General features: G+C 36.0%; 1 protein-coding gene across 4 annotated transcripts in view; it reads left to right on the top strand.

Moving 5' to 3' along the window:
* Nucleotides 1-16,445, top strand: part of UHRF2 (ubiquitin like with PHD and ring finger domains 2) — a 78,219-nt gene that overhangs the window by 6,433 nt on the left and 55,341 nt on the right. For all 4 annotated transcript variants that reach the window (XM_014252266.2, XM_005522683.2, XM_014252264.2 and 1 more), the window contains exons 2-3: nucleotides 7,538-7,780; nucleotides 13,023-13,282. In XM_014252266.2, the coding sequence (XP_014107741.2) occupies nucleotides 7,538-7,780; nucleotides 13,023-13,282 (503 nt within the window). The remainder of the gene's footprint in view (nucleotides 1-7,537; nucleotides 7,781-13,022; nucleotides 13,283-16,445) is intronic.

The raw sequence follows: 16,445 nt of genomic DNA, 5'->3' as shown, positions 1-16,445 counted from the left end.
GGAATCTATTTTGGAATTTCTTTTTTTCAGACAAAAGGTATCACCTATACATTCTGCAAATAGTTTTCTAGAAAAGGTGTAAAACCCTCTTGTTTACTGGAGAATGTAGGCTTTGTTCTTAATTTTAGGTACAGAGCTTCAGGAAAAGTGTCAATGTCTTCTCAGAGAAAGCTAGTCTTGTTGATTGAGTACAAAGATGACTAATGTACATTTATCATTATGTTTATACCGAGATTGATGTGTAATTGCAGACCGTGTCAGCAACAAGATTCTGTAATTTGTTCCTATGTTGTGTTGCTTTTTATAGCATGCCAGACTTCCTCTTTGTGCAGAGAGTTGAACAAACACAGCATGTTTACACTGTGGTACAGTCAAACTCTTTGATTGTAACTGAAGTTGTAGAAAAGCCTTTTTTAGAATATGGAAGCTTCCATATTCTTACCTAGGAATTCTTTTTGCTGTATGTTTTCTGTGGAGACTGTGGGAGTCTCTCTGAGACTATGATACTTACTTAAGATATGGGTAATTGATAGGAAGTAATGTGATACTATCCAGTGTTATGACTGCCTTTTTCCTTGTGTCGAGGACAGGTCCTTAGCTGTTGTGTAACACACATAAGCAGTCAAAAGGGAGCATGTTCTCTGATATAAAGCCTAGTTTGTGTGACCTTGTTAGGATTTTTGGTGGCATCGCATCTTTGAACATTTTTGTAGGCTGCTTTGAAATGTGAGTCTTGTGGCAAAATTTTGACAGAACTGAGTCTAGTTTGGGCCCTATTCTCCAGGAAGTAATAACTTCTTTGGTTACTGTGTTACAAAGTATTGTGGTCTGTCTGTATTCTCTTTAGGGGGAATACTGGTCTAGAGCCTGTCAGAGAGCTTCATTGTGCAGATAATTCACCTACTCGTGTGTTTCTCTAAAGAGAGAGCAAAGGTAGAGCAATGATTTTAATATTTTTAATCTTTTTAATTGATGAGTAAATTGTTCTTCTTGAAATGAGGGAATGATTTGTCATTTGCATATGTTTTTTAACAGCAAGCCATGAAATCCAAATCAAGGACAAAAAGCACTAGTAAGTCTAACTTAAGGTTGTTTTTTTTTTATTTCTGAGGATGAGCCATGGTTTCTTTGGTATTTCTTTTCAAGCATGATAGAAGTTATTTCCTATTTATGAAAACAAATCTGTAAGACTAGTAGGTGCAGCTATTTGGTTTGTATTAGGATCTCTGCTAAAAACGCCAGCAGCAATAAGGAGGGGAGAGTTAGGAGGAAACTTACAGGAGTACCAGAGTAAAACCAGTATGAATAGACTGTGTTTATGACTACAGAATATGTATGTAAAATCCTCAGTGTCAAGAGAGTATAGTCAAGCCCAAGCCCACGCTTCAGAACTGTTCTGCTGTAGACATGTAAGAAGGGACCTGTAAACCTCATGCATGTGCAGTCTCTGCTTAAAGATCTCTGCTTCTTCTTAATAAAATAGATTGTTTGAGGAGTTTTATTTTTCAGGGCTGGAAATACCTTGGACATTCAACAGTTACTGATACATGTATAAAAAGAATCACTGATGACATCAAAACTACCCCATCTGTCAGAATAATATGGGATGTTTTGGTAGAATGATCACCAGACAAAATATTTTTTGTCAGAGCAGACTATATGGAACCTGTAACAAATACTGTTGAAACTACAGTTGCTTAAGGAGGAGGTGGATCTCATGGGGTTACATTACACTTTATATATATATTAATATATAAAAGCAGTAACTTTCTGAAGCAGTTGGCTACTAGATTTCCCCTTTATTACCTTTTGTCTCTGTTGTTGCTGAGACAACTGTACTTCCATGTCAAACAGTGTCACTACACAGTTTACAGTAAAAACCTGACCATATGCCTTCTACTCTGAATGTGGTTAATACATGTATTTAAAGATACTTAATCGTTCTTTGAATAGAATCCAGGTGGTGGTTACAGTTTTTCCATGTGAAATTAAAAATACTGGTCAGGTTATCTTTCAGCTTTGAAATTATAGGCAAACTGAGCACAGTCTGAGAATGGCTGAAGTCCATAAACTAAGGGCCCAGTGTTGGGTAGTAAAGGTTATTGAATTGTTTTTGTCCTGAGCCGATCTCATTGCCCAAAATTTAGTGTTACATGCTGAGAAGCTTAGTTTCAGTTGAGTTTTCAATTACTAAATGCTGGTTAGAGATATATTTAAATGCTTCTGTGGAATTTAATTCTCCTCCTTCAGGCAGAAAAAGTTCTTAGGTTTGTATATCAATCTTAAGATGGAAAATACATGAAGTTCTGGAAGTCCACTTTTTTTGCTTTCAGTAAATACCCAGCTGGAAGTTATAGGGTCTTGATTTCTTCAGACTATTACCCTCTGGATAACTCCTAACAAGCTCTTAACCAAGGTTTTTTACTGAACTTGAGCTGGAAGATCTTTACTCTTAAGCATTTCCTGTTAAATTTGCCAGGTGTGTGTAATGCCTATGCAGAATAAGTGATTGATATCACTTAACTTTTTATTATACTTTGTTAATTATAGAGTTCATCTGCGTTCATTTTAGTTTATTTCATCTGTGTTGCCAGATACAGGCACGTTTTTTGGAAAAGAAAACCTCTGAAGATGCTTAAAGGCACACTTTCATAAGAGATTAAAGATCTTGACTGTCAAGTGGAATGGCTGGATTAAGGTCATCCTGCTTCTGGATCACACATTAAGATATAAAAATTATTGCATGCTTTCTTGGGTGGTCTCTCTGCATGCTGTAGAAGCCATAATGAGCTGCCCTTCTGCTGGGACTTGTAGTTAATGTGATAGTAATTGGTAAATTACTTGTCAGGCAAATTTTTTTACCCAAGTAATGCAGTATCATACCACACTCTGATTATTCATGTTCATCTAAGTGCAGCTTCTACATGCTTTTAAAGTAATTTGTGGCTTGATGTTTCAAGACAGTTCTTCTAACAGTGATAGTAGGTAGGTATCACTTCCAGTATTGCATTGCTGTAGCTGCTCTTGTGTAGTAGTGTAAGAACAGTGCTGTGTTACGTTTAAGTATTTATAAAAACCTTCTCTAGGACTATTTTGAAATTGATAGTGTCTGTAACACATGATGATGAAAATACATTTGAAAGATTGAATCTGTTTATCAACTTACACATATTTAGAATAGTGATAGAGTGTTAGATACAGTAAAGCTTTTTGCTCTTTGGTGACGTTTTATTCAGAATATGTTAATGAATCCTTAAAAGCTTTTGAAGCATGCCAGTCTGTAAGAGGAGTTGAAACAGAAAGTGAAATCTACTGCTGAAGAAACAAGTGCATCTTTTTCTTACAACTGTACAATCAGAAGAGCTAGTAACATTTTATAAATTAAATTGCCTGTTCAGTTATTTTTCCTCTTGTACATGTTCTAATCACCCTTTAAGAAATCATGGCTGAGTTTAAGGAGATTGATTGTCTGATACTTATGTGATTACTTTTGTTTCTCATTTGCGTATATAAATTTGTGAATGACAAGTGACCTTAAATACTTTTTAAACATGTAATGTTTGTTTCTTTCCTTTTAATGCGCTGTCCAAGCAAACATATTTCTAGGGAATCTTCATAGTGTCTTTATGCAGCAGAATGGGATAAAATTGTCTATTGTGATTAAAGAAAAACCATCATATATGTGAAATGGATTTCTTTAAACATTGTTTTTCAACTTCATTACTCTAAGGATTTCAGTTGACTGTGATGAAGTAATGCTAGCCATAGGTATACTTGCAGATTCACATATCAGTTCTTGCAAGTCAAAAAGCAGGTGATGGATTCTACTGAGTTTCTGTGGTACTCTACTTTGTTTCTAGAAGCAGACACTGTTGCAGTGTATCGAGTTGGTCTAAATTTATACAGTTGCTCATACTGGAGCTCTTTCCCTGTCATGTTGCCAAACATTACAACCTGCCACATGTGAAGTGTGCTTATAATCTTATGTCTGTTACTGTGCTTTGAGACTTAAATGTGACCTCAGTAGTCACAGAATAATCTTGTGACATAAAATATTCCTGCAAAGAGTATAAATGATAAAAACAACGAGGAAAAAACAAATCACAATCACTTGGACAGGTCTTGGAGTCATGGAATGATTTGGGTTTGAACAGACTAAAGATCATCTCATTCAAAATGCCCTGCCATTGACAGAGACACCTTTCACAGACCAGATGGCTTAGAGCCCCATCCAACCTCTCCCTGAACACTTCCAGGAATGGTGCATCCACAGCTTCTCTGGGCAGACTGTTCCAGTGCCTCACCACCCTCACTGAAAAGAATTTCTTCCTAATATCTAATCTGAACCTGTTCTCTTTCAGGTTTGAAGCCATTGCCTCTTCTTCTGTTACTACATGCCCTTGTAAAAGATTCCTCTCCATCTTTCTAGTAGGCTCCCTTTGGGAACTGGAAGGTTGCAGTGAGGTGGCCCTTAAGTCTTCTCCAGGCTGAAAAATCTCAATTGTCTGATAGGAGAGGTGCTCCATCTCCATCCCTCCATCATGTTTTTGGCCTCCTTTGGACTCTCTCCAACAGTTCCATGTCCTTCCTGTGCTGGGACCCCAGAGCTGATGCAGCACTGCAGTGGGGTCTCAGCAGAGCAGAGAGGCAGAATCCCCTTCCTGGCCCTGCTGCCCACGCTGCTCTGGATGCAGCCCAGGACACGTTTGGCTCTCTGGGCTGGGAGTGCCCATGGCTGGGTCATGTCCAGCCTCTCACCCAGCAGCACCCCAAAGCCCTTCTGGGCAGGGCTGCTCTGATCCGTTCACCCCAGACTGTGCTGAGACTGGGGATTGCCCCAACCCTGGTGCAGCACCTTGCACTTGATCTTACTAAACCTCATGAGATTCCCATGGACCCACTTCTTCAGCCTGTCCAGGTCTCTCTGGACATCCCGTCCTTCAGGTGTGTTAACCGCACCACTCAGCTTGGTGTGATCTGCAAACTTGCTGAGAGTGCACTCAGTCCCATTGTCTGCGTCATTAATGCAGATTAATTAATTAACATTTGGACTTTGAGCCACTACCTTCTGGATGCCACCATCCAGCCACTTTCTCAACCATTTAATAGTCTAATATTTTTTATAAATTTAGTCTACAAATTAGACAACTTTGCAATCATGAGTTTACTTGGCTGACCCATTTAGTTCATGTTCATCAAAGCTGACTTCACCAAATGAGAGTATTTAGGGGGTTGGAAGGGACCTCTGGATGTCTTCTAGTCCAACCTCTACCCACCAAGGCAGGGCAGCTTTGAACAGGTTAGTAGGAATGTGTCCAGATAGGTTTTGAATGCCTGCAGAGAGGAGCCTTCTCTTACTGTTGTGCGGGAATAGGTAGTCTGGATGTGGTGGTGTGTGTTGTTGGGGACGACAGCTTCTTACTCAAGGCCTAGCCTTGTTATTGTTTTTGTCTTTGTTTCTGTGTGTGTTAAATATAACCATTCCTGGACAGATTCCTTTTTTTTTTCCTCTCTTTTTTTTAAAGTTGCGAGTTTTTTACCTTTCCTGCTAATGGGAAGACTTACTTGTGGATCAATAATTTAACTTAATCTGCAGTCATAACTGAAGAATAGATTGCAAAGCCTAGACATAGGACATTTACCTAGCTATTGTAGATAATTCAGAGTTTTCACATTTACATTTTGACTAAATTAACTTAAAATTTTAAACTGAAGTACCTTGAAATATTTTTCTGTCAGGCTGCACAGGACCTGTCCTGAGAGAGCAGGAGCAAAAGCAGAAGAGCAAAGCTCATCTGCATGTTGCTTACATCCCATTGGTCTGCTAGGAGCAAACCTAAAATTTTTTTCTCCAGCACATTATCTTTCAGAAAATTTCCTGATACCACAGGATTCTAGGAACAACACTGTAATCTCTGCCACAGCCTGTACAGTCCAATTGGAACAGAAAAAGGGAGAAGTTATGTGTCTCCGGTAACATCCAATTTATTCATTATTTCACAAGTGGTCTGTTCTGCAGATGTACTGCTGAACTTTTTAACCATTTTGCAACCAAGAAAAATCACTTGGGAGGGATTTAGTCTTAATTGTGGACTGGAGTAGTGATGAGAAGCAGTAGCAATGTGGTAATCCTCTCTAGTGTGTTTTTGCAGTATCATTATTTGTCTTTGTTTTAGGTTTATTTGTACTTTGAATATAAGAATAATGCTTTAAACTTCTTAACAGTGAAAATGTTTGTGGTGTGAAAAGCCACCAAATCTGGATTGCAATAGGGCTGCAAGAACACTTCTATGCCCTTTGTGAAAGAGTTGTGAAAAGTGTAGAAACTTATGGTGGTACAGAAAAGGTTACTTAGGCAGCTTGCTTCTCAATATGAAGTACTAAGCCTAAAGGCTAGGCATATGAGGTGGTTTTCATAGTCACCTGGACAATTACAGTTACTGGAGATTTCTGCTGTAAGACTTGCATTGCATTAATAGTTCCAGCATGAAAATCTTCAGTATGGTTTTGTGTGCTGTGTGTTGAACTGGTTTGAAAATGGGCAGTTGAGTAAGGTTCTTTTCTGTAGCTGTTGATCAGACAGCTGTGTTAGCTTCAGCTGTTTTGACTCAAACTATGAATACTACTGTTTGCAGGTCTCAGATGTGGGTACAGTAGTTATTAGCAGTAAGGAGAGTTAATTTTTTTGCAGGATTTTAAGTTCAAGGAAGAACTGGTTATTGCTTGACTTTTGGCTTCTGTTCATAACTGTACTCTGCCCCTTAGAGTTGTTTTGAAAAAGAAGAGGGGATGGAGAAAGATATGGATTCCAGTTTTGTCTACCTGAGATTGTTTGAATGTTAAGAGAAAGCTATTAGTGAGAAACTGGAGAGGTGCTTCTTTGTTGTCTTTTCTGTTCCTTCTTGTTCCCTTTTTCTCATTGTACAGATACTACCTATAAACTCATGGAAGTCATTCTGTTTCAAAAGATTTATGAAACAACTGGTGTTTAAAATAACACCTATTCTTGAAAAAAAGGGTAGACAACTTTCTTGTTGCTAAAATAGTTTGGAAAGACGTGAGTTTTTTAGTCATGCGTGTTTTTCTCCCACTGTGGTGTGAAGTGTAACTAATAGTAATTTTGCAATTTCAAAGCAATGCATTATACTTTCAGGTGAATCAAATCTCTTCTTCAAAGATGCTCTAGGTCTTTAAGAGTGTTTAATTGAACAAAACAGCAGTACTGTTTCTTATATTTCCTGGTGCACAACTTGCCACTTTTTGGTTTTTTAGCTTAATTGTAGGTAGGTGACATCAGTCCGTAGAGATGTCTGTTTCTAGCTTTAAGCCTTCCATTGATTTTCATTGAATGAAATTATGGCTGCAGTTAGCTTGAGGAGTTTGTTTTCTCAGATACTCAAGACACAGGTTTTTGTTAATCAGTAAGATATAGCTTGCTTCTTCTGGTCTGTGCAATTATTGTCTATAAAAAGAAGATTTAAAAACTAATTAGGTACCTTAAGGTGGAGTTTTACGAGTACACATTTCTTTTTGACAGCTAGAAGATGGACACACTTTATTTGACTACAATGTTGGACTAAATGACATAGTTCAGCTTTTGATACGTTCTGATTCTGAAGTTCCTACCACTACATCTGTGGCAGATCAGGATGGAGAAGTCAATCCCTGTGCTATTTCTAACTGCAAGAATAAAGTCAAAAAAACAAACAGTGGATCACCCAGTCAGCCATCTACATCATCTCGCTCCTTTCTCATTGATCCTGGCATTGGATTGTACAAGGTATGTACAAACTTTAAAAGCTTGCCTATAGATTTAATATTGTTTTATTATTATTTTTTTTTAAGAAATGTATTGTTTTATTGCATCAAAGAGTGTATCCTCATTGCTTTCTTTTATGATTTAATTCCCCAATTTAGCTTAAATGAAATTTACATAATTTATACTGACTCTTGGAGAGTCATGAGCATGTCCCGTGTACCAGTCTCAGTTTTCAGAAGAGTTCTCAAACTCTGACACAGTATGTTCTCCAAAATACATTATTGAAAAAGTTTAAGTATCTTTGAAATGAATACTTTCTTGTGGACAAAAGAAACTGATAAAGAAAATGTGTTAAAGTGTAGCTTTTACCCTTCTTTTTTCTTCAGGCCAAATAATTGTTTTAATACTAATGTTTCAGTGCTGCATTAGAAGTAGACAAATTCTGTAAATAACACAATTTCTTTAAGCTATATGTTATGTAGTGATACCTTTTTTAATGTAGGTTTTTTAGGAATTGCATACCAAGTATTCATTTAGTTTTGTACCTTGTTGAATTTTTCAGTATTGTTGTGAAGGATTACATCAGAGTACCAGAAGTTTAATTTAAACAGAAAAGGACCAGTTTCCAGATTGCTAGCTTATTGAATATTTAGTAGAATGTGTGTATACGAATATATATATCTCTCTATGTATATCTCTCTGTAGGGAATGATAGCATTTCACCTCCTCTTTGGGTGTTTCTCTTAGATAAGACATAGCCATAACAGTAATTATTTTCCTGGAAACTGTCCACAATTACAGAGAAGGAAATGGAGGTTGAGGTTGCTGTAAATGGACAGACTTGCTACAGTGTTGCCTTAAATCCTTGAAGAATTGACAAAGCTGGCTGAGAAAACCATGAGCTGGGTCTCTCTCTGTCTTATCTAGTACCTGGCTCAAGCAAGGCCTAAGGATGAAGCAATGCCTGGAGTGAAGCAGAGGCTGCATGGTCCAGTGTTGTTACAGTGGTGTACAGAGGAGCCTGTATCAGCCATTAGCCTCACTTCCCCTTTGCCATGTATAACAAACCTCATTAAAAGTCTGTTTTCTTTATGGACTGCACAAAGGCTATGGGGCAGAGAGGTCAGAGAGTCTTTGCTGTGGACCGAAGTGTTTATTTTACCTTTTGTATCAACAGTAAATTTGACCAAAAGTTACTAAGATCTTCATTAAGTCTTATTTGCATTGTAACTTTCACAAACCTAGGAATGCAGACGAAAAGAGAACGTCTGTGTAAGACCACAGTGGTCACTGTCCCACCTATAACATGAAATTGTTACTTTTGGGTAGAACCAAAAATTATAATACAGAAGGGGTATTTTTGGGTCAAAACACAGAGGGGGAAAACACCTCTATTTGTTTGGGATAGGTTGATGGACATTGTTTCTCCTCCTCCCCTGAAGGGGCACATTTAGGTAGGCTTTGTACCTCCCAGTTGCATTGGAGCAGACTCAGGAATATTTATTCACACACACATGAATATTTATTAATGTTTGGGAGCATTTATTATTATAGCTGAATATGTAATAATATTTATGAATACTTATTAACATATATGAATATAGATATTTGTAGTGCTAGCAGATCTCTGTTAGTATTACTTTCTGTCATGACATATATTAACACTCTGTGGTTAGCTCATTGTTCACTGGCAATCCTGAACCCACCTCCTGGTTGATTCAGTAAACTGCACTATTGGTGAATCTGGATTGTAGATGTTACTGAACACAACCAGACTTAGTGCTGAATTAATCAGAAATCAAGCCCAGTGGCACCCAGCCCTCTGATCTCTGAGGACCAGCTGAAACACCACAGGTTCATTCTCGGCCAAATTTCAGATGTCTTAATGGAGCAGAGGCTGCCACGTGTGCATGCGAGGTAATTTCAGTTAGAATTCTGTTCATTCTCTGAGGAATCAGGGAGTCACAAACTCAGTAGCTTGAATATGGAGACACAAGCTTGTGTGCTTATTTTTTATGTCCATTTTTTACAATAGGAAGAACTCCAGTTCTTCAGTTCTGAAGCTTTACAATTAATCAATGAGCGTAAAAGGTAATATGAGAAAGGATGGGGAGATGGGAGAACACAGCAGATAGACCCAGTACTAAAATGTTTATTTTTCAAGAATGTTACGTTTCAATATGTTAAATATCAAGTAGTCTCTTAGATTAGTCATTTTGTTCAGGATTAAAACAGAAAATATAACAGAGAATGGTGATATCAGCAAGCATACTCAAGGAAAACTATTTTGTCAGGTAAGCTGAAATTTTTGTGATGTCTCATTCCAGAGACCTAACTCTTTCCCCTTCATTACTTGTGAAGTGATTACTTTTTCAGTCGTGTTTTCAATATATCTAAGCAAAAATTAATGGGTATAGTCACTTCACTGTTTGCTATTTATGGGTAATGGTATGAATATATACAGAGGATTTCTAATTACAGTATTTGAAGAACGTATTTTTACCTGGTATTGTAGTTCAAAAGTTATAAACTTATTTAACGGAAGTTGGTAAAAAAGGCCTAGGGCCTAATAAAGTAAGGCATGTTAGGTGGCTAAATAGGTAGGTATATTTAGTGATTCTGCATTTCACTGTCAAAAAATAAGGAATAGTTTACTTACTGTAAGAAACGTTTTGTTATAACTTATTCTGCCTGAGCAAAGTCCGATGCCTTGTTGGATCTTCATCCAGGGCTAGACTCAACAAGATACCTGTTGCTTACTCAATACTGTAGGTAGTCTGAACCTCTGCGCCCTGCTCTCTCTTTCTGATTGCAGCTCCCAGAAGTAAAGTTAGATGGTATGGAACCAGCAATTAAAAAAACATTTTAAAAAATGGTAGTGTTGATATTGGAAATAAAAGTTAATAATTAAATCATTGTTAGGTGGTTAAAACAGTGATTTAAACAGAGTTCCTCTGTGTGTTGTATATTATGTAAATCAGGATGTTTTAGCTTGTTTTATATCCCAGTTGTACCTGGCATCTGATACCGTTCCATGGGTTCTAAAAGACTAGTAGTGGATGGATTTATGTGCTATTCTTGTTTTCTGTTACTAAGAATTGTTAGTGGTGTCTGGTCTAAGAACTGGGAAGCCATCTCAAGATGGACTTGGCATGAGTGGACAACACTGTCTTGGCTAAGCAATGGCCAGAAAGAGGAAGAATAGCAGGATGATTTGCAAGAGAGCAGTTACAGTAACAGTGGTTTGGGTGTGCAGGAATGAAGTTAGAAAAAATAAAGCTCATTCAGAAGCATGCATGTGTTTTATTTTCTGAGTCTCACGTGGTCAATTTTTTTTTCAAAAGACACTGACTGCAGTAAAAACATTTTAGCCAAGATCACTAGCTTGGAATAAAAACCACACAAATGGACTCTGTAATTAAAATCAGTGTTTGTTTAATACTGTTCACAAATAGCTACTAATAAAACATCTCTTAAACCAAACATCAGTCACACAATATAGTTGTATTATGCTCTTCAGAAGTCTGTGGTAATAATTATTTGCTCTTACTCTTTGCAAGCGTGGGAAATACATTGTGTAATTATTTGCATCAAATTACATATGAATTATAGAGGAATGATTGAGGAAGTTTGCACTGATGTATTGCTTTATTATTATTTTTCAATTTTTTGTTGTTCTGGCACTGGATGTGATGGATTTTAACTTGACTAACATGGTTTTTTTGGCACTTCCATAAGTGGTTGGAAGAAGTAGCAGCAGATGGGGAATCCTTAATAGTGTGTATCTCATTCAGCTGTATTTTGGAGAAGAGGAAGTAGAGCACCACTTCGAGCTGCATCTAGTTCAAACATGTAAGATTACATAGGGATGCCTTCATGAAGGTTCCTTCTAGAAGTGCCAGAATTCACTGTTTATATTTAATATGTATTTATATGCAATATTAAGAATGTTTAATAATATTAAATAATAATTAACATAATTTAATATAATAATTTGTATATTTATGTTTATAATGTCTATATTAAAATAGACTGATAGATTTAAAATAAGGTTGTCCTTTTCTGATTTGTTTATCATATGGCTGAAATGTCATCCTGGTAATAAGCTGTACTTTGAATACTGTAGATTCTAAGAAATTAAAAATAAAAATACACATTGGTATTTTACATATGCGACAGGACAAAACATTAAGTTTGGGAACTTATCTGAAGAAGAGGAATGGCAAGAGTAAAACAGGAACTATTCCTTTAATGGGATAAACTTGTTAGCTCAAACTGCTGTCAGATACCTTTCAGATACCAAAGGATTGCTTCCCTCTCAATACTAAAACTTACTGAAAATGCAATAAGGTTATCCGTGTCTTAGAAATTAGCCTTTGGAGTGTGTGAGAGTAAGTATCTGTCTGGCACAATGTTGGTACCTGACAAAGACTGTAGCTTAAACCATATATGTATTTATGTATATGCATATCAGCATGTGTCTCATATTGATAATTAAAGATTTTTATCTGCAATAGTTCTGTTGTAATAATTTTATCATACTTGGTGTACTGTTGAAGTGGTTTATAAACCTTTCCTTTCAGTGTTCTCAGTATTATTAAGGAACATCCATTTATTATCTGAACATATGAGAAAATATAACATGATTTAGAATAGTAAAGTGGTTTGGTTTCTTAACACCAGTAATACTGTGAGTACAGAAGTGAGAAATTCTGGAAATGAGTTTCATTTCTTACAGTCACACTTGACTGTGGTGGCAACCTTGTTAGATTTTTTCCTATCTGTCCTTGAGTCTTTAAGGATTAAAAAAATCTTGCAGGACAAAAAGGTAGAACTTTAAATAATAATTTCAGGTTGGAGGTTCAGGAAGGTCTGTAAACCCTTTGGTTTTGAGCTAGCATTTTAATACTGTGTGTGTTTTTCACAGCCATAAAGAGCAGTTGGTGAAACAAAAGGAAAGGACAATGAAAGAGATCAGGCTAATTTTCAGATCTGAAGGGAAAAAAAACTTAGCATGCTTTTTAAATTACATATAAATTATATTTATACTAGATTTTAATGAAGAGAGAGTAATAAAGTATTGAAAGTGCAAATAAAAGTATTAATGACTGAATATTACTTGAACTTGCAGCTAGTTATTATAGTTGATTGTTTTACTGATAATAAAGTTAAGCAGTAGCATAGTAAGTTTTCTGATTTATTTTTTTTCTTAATTGGTATTTTATAAAATAAACATAAATTCATTATTGAATTTTCCTTTTAGATAAATGAATTGGTGGATGCCCGTGATATCAGCATTGGAGCCTGGTTTGAAGCTCATGTAGAAAATGTTACCCGAGCAACAAAGGGACATAAGAATGGTAAAGCTCAAGGGAAGAGTGGTAACACTTACAAAAGGACTAATGGAAACTTAAATCAAGATCATTCTAGAGAAAATGCAAACTTGGACAGTACACCTTCCACATCTTATTCAGACTGTATGGACACTGATGAAGAAGCTATTTATCATATCAAGTATGATGAGTAAGTGCTTCTGATACTATTTTGAGGACATCACATATTGTTACTTGGTTTGTATAAACCAAGAATTTCTTGAAGAAGCTTGGAATCAAAGAAAGAAAGTTCAATATTGCAACCAAGAAAAAATACTAAAAAATTTATAACACTTTTCAGTTGGATATAGCAAATCCATTGGCTGTAATGATGTTTTTTATGCCTAAATACTTGTAAAGTATAAATATCTTCTCCTTAGAAGAATATCCTTTCTATATAAGAGTATACATCCTTTTACATAAGAAAAAGAAACTATATAACCAAGCTATACTGTTTGCTTTTTCAAGTAAGGTATTTTTTAAATTTTTTAAAAATTATTACTGTGTGTATGGAATTCCTCTAAACAGAGCTGGAGGAGAGCTCCCATTGAAGCAAATTTTTGTTACTTAATTTGGATTTGTTTTATTTTTTATTTTATTTATTTTTTTATTTACTCCAAATTGAGTGCACAAAACGTTAAATCTGCACTTCCAGTAGAGATTTGTTATTGAGAACATAGTGACTGAGTACTTGAAACTGATCCTGAGCTGGAGAGAGGGCATTAAGAGTGAGGTTATTTTCAAGGTAGTTCGGGGTTTTTTTATCCTTTCTCTAGTCACAACAAATTCTAGAGCCTGCAGTGTGTGGGTAGAAAACCTTGAGTTTGAAAGGATTTTGTATTTATGGGCAGGTTTCACACCACTTCATTTGCTTGAGAAATTGTTCCGGATTTTTTTTGGTAATGATGTGTTAAAGCAGTAAGTTAAGCTTCTAAACGAATAAAATTTTAAATGAGTTGAGTATTTTAAAATATTGATACTGAGATTAGTAAAAATACTGTAGTCTGTGGAATGTAAGATTGAAGTAGAATGATGCAAAGTATACTAAATATTAACTAAATGTAGCTTTCCGGAACACTTTTTTAGAGTAGCTATTTCTACTTTACGTATTTTAGTATGTAACTGCATCTGAGTTACAGAGAGCACTTTTTGTTCATTGTAGTAGTAATAGATACAACTTAATGCACTTTTTTGACTCTATGCTAAGTTTGGATTCCATATCTGCAACTTTAAGCACTTTACTTAAAATGTTAGAGAATTTAAATGGTGGAAGTAGAAATGTAAGTACTTTATTGAATATTGCAAAAGACATTTGAAGATAACATAGTTAGCTGTTATGATCCAAACAAAAATATTTTTCCTTGAAATTAATGTCTTTGATGGTGAGATTTCAAAGACCTGTCTTTAATTCTTTAATACTATCTGATTTTACATCACTGTGGATATATATGAGTGAGGAATGGGGCAAACATTTCTAAAATAGTGTTTGTAACTGTTGCAATGAAATTATGTTGGTTTGTTGGTTTGGTTTTTTTTTTTTGTGGATGCTGTTATTTTTTATGAGTTGGACCTACAGAAGTAGAAAATGTTTCACAACAGTTCTGATTTTTCTTTCAAAGTGTAGTCTTACTAAACAAAAAGATTGACCTCTGTTAATGTATACTTCACTTTCACCAGGTGGAGACAATCTTTTTACTCCTACAAGATGGTTATGTATAGCAGCTGTATACACTTAGCCAACAAAATTAAGTAAGGCACAGAAGCATAATATGGCAAGATTGTCAAAGTTAAGCTGCTCAGTCTAAGATAGTTAAAAAGTTAAAGTTTTTTGAAAGAAAAATTATTGGAAAGTGCAACTTGTACATTTATGAATGATAAAGTTTTTGGTGGATGTTCCCAATACAATTCTTTTGGGGTCTTACATTTTTTTGCTTTAGTGTTACCCAACACGCACATTCCAATGATAACTACATTTGTGCTTCTACCGCTTTGTTTTCATACATTAGTGTTTTTACCTCTGATGTCTATAGACAACTCTTGTATTCTGCCACCTCTTTGCTTGATGTTGATAAGTAGAAACATCATAGTGTGCTTTGACACACAGTTGCTCTCTCCTACAGAAATACATTAATTTATCTCTTCACTCCTTTTCTTCAAGCTTCTTATCTTACTGTGAGTACTATGCCCTGCACAATTACTGGTGTGTGGGTGTTTTGTTTTTCAGGTTTGGATTAAGCATTTTGCTGCCAGATGTACTTGACATTTTCTAGTCTATCCTTGCAGTGTTGTTTTGGAGAAGCTCTTCTCCTTTTTATCTCTGATAGATGATGGTTCTCATGGGTAACAGTTTCAGCTCTGTCTTTCCTACAACAGATATTCTTATATGACACAAAAACAATCTTTATCTGAAATAGAGTAAAAATTACTTAAAAATGGAAGACATAAACCTGGTGCCAGTAAAGCCATCAAAATTACTTTAATAGATTGGAAGGGCTATATGTCAGAGGTGAGCACAGGTGCACAACTTCTCAAAGCATAACTAATGCTTTTCTGTCTGTTACATCCTTCCAGTTTGAAAAAAAAAATCACCACAAAAGTTACAGTTGAGGGCTAGGTCACCTGTAATGCATTGAATTGGTGTACTCTACCCCCTAGATCAGTATGTTCTCCTATACTAGTTTGTCTTAAAGGCTGAGGTAGGGCTTGTCCTTATCTTAAGTGAGAAAACTTAAACCGCTGCTTTAGCAGCGGTGCTGCTAGATTTACACATCACAAATCCTGTACAAAACCTAAGTGCTTTGATACACAGTTCTAGATTTCATAGAAGTGTTCCTCCTCTGAGGGACTCAGTGTTCATTCGTTCCTCTTTCCATTTCTTGTTTAAATAGCGTAGTTACAGTGAATGTGACAGGAAAAAATGACAGAGATCTTTCTGCAAAGAGTACAGTTAAGGGAAATTACCCTTTCTGGGCAAGAATTGATTATAGTGATTTCAAAAGGGTAACTACCTTTTGACTAAATAGAGCTCTTCTACCAGCTTTGACTGCCACAGATAGGAGGTACTGCATATTGCTCTGTGATTTTGTAGATAACAGCACTGGTGAGCTGTTCCCCTAGTGGTTTTCTCTCACCTCTTCCACCACCAGGCCCCACCCCAGCTATGTGTCTAGTATTTAATTAAATTGCTGCAATAGTTAAAAGACCCACATATTTCTGCAGGGAGAAAACCTAGGGGTATTGGGAGGAACAGAACTCAGTTTCAGATTAAGCTGGAGTCACTATCCTTGCTAAATGCAAATGTTTAAAAGATTTGA

This window comes from Pseudopodoces humilis, chromosome 4, assembly GCF_049639895.1.
Source record: "Pseudopodoces humilis isolate 2021_Gansu_Grassland_sample_001 chromosome 4, ASM4963989v1, whole genome shotgun sequence".
Taxonomy (NCBI): Eukaryota; Metazoa; Chordata; class Aves; order Passeriformes; family Paridae; genus Pseudopodoces; species Pseudopodoces humilis.
The sequence above is the reverse complement of the archived record's forward strand: the minus strand, read 5'-3'. Positions and strand labels throughout refer to the sequence as shown.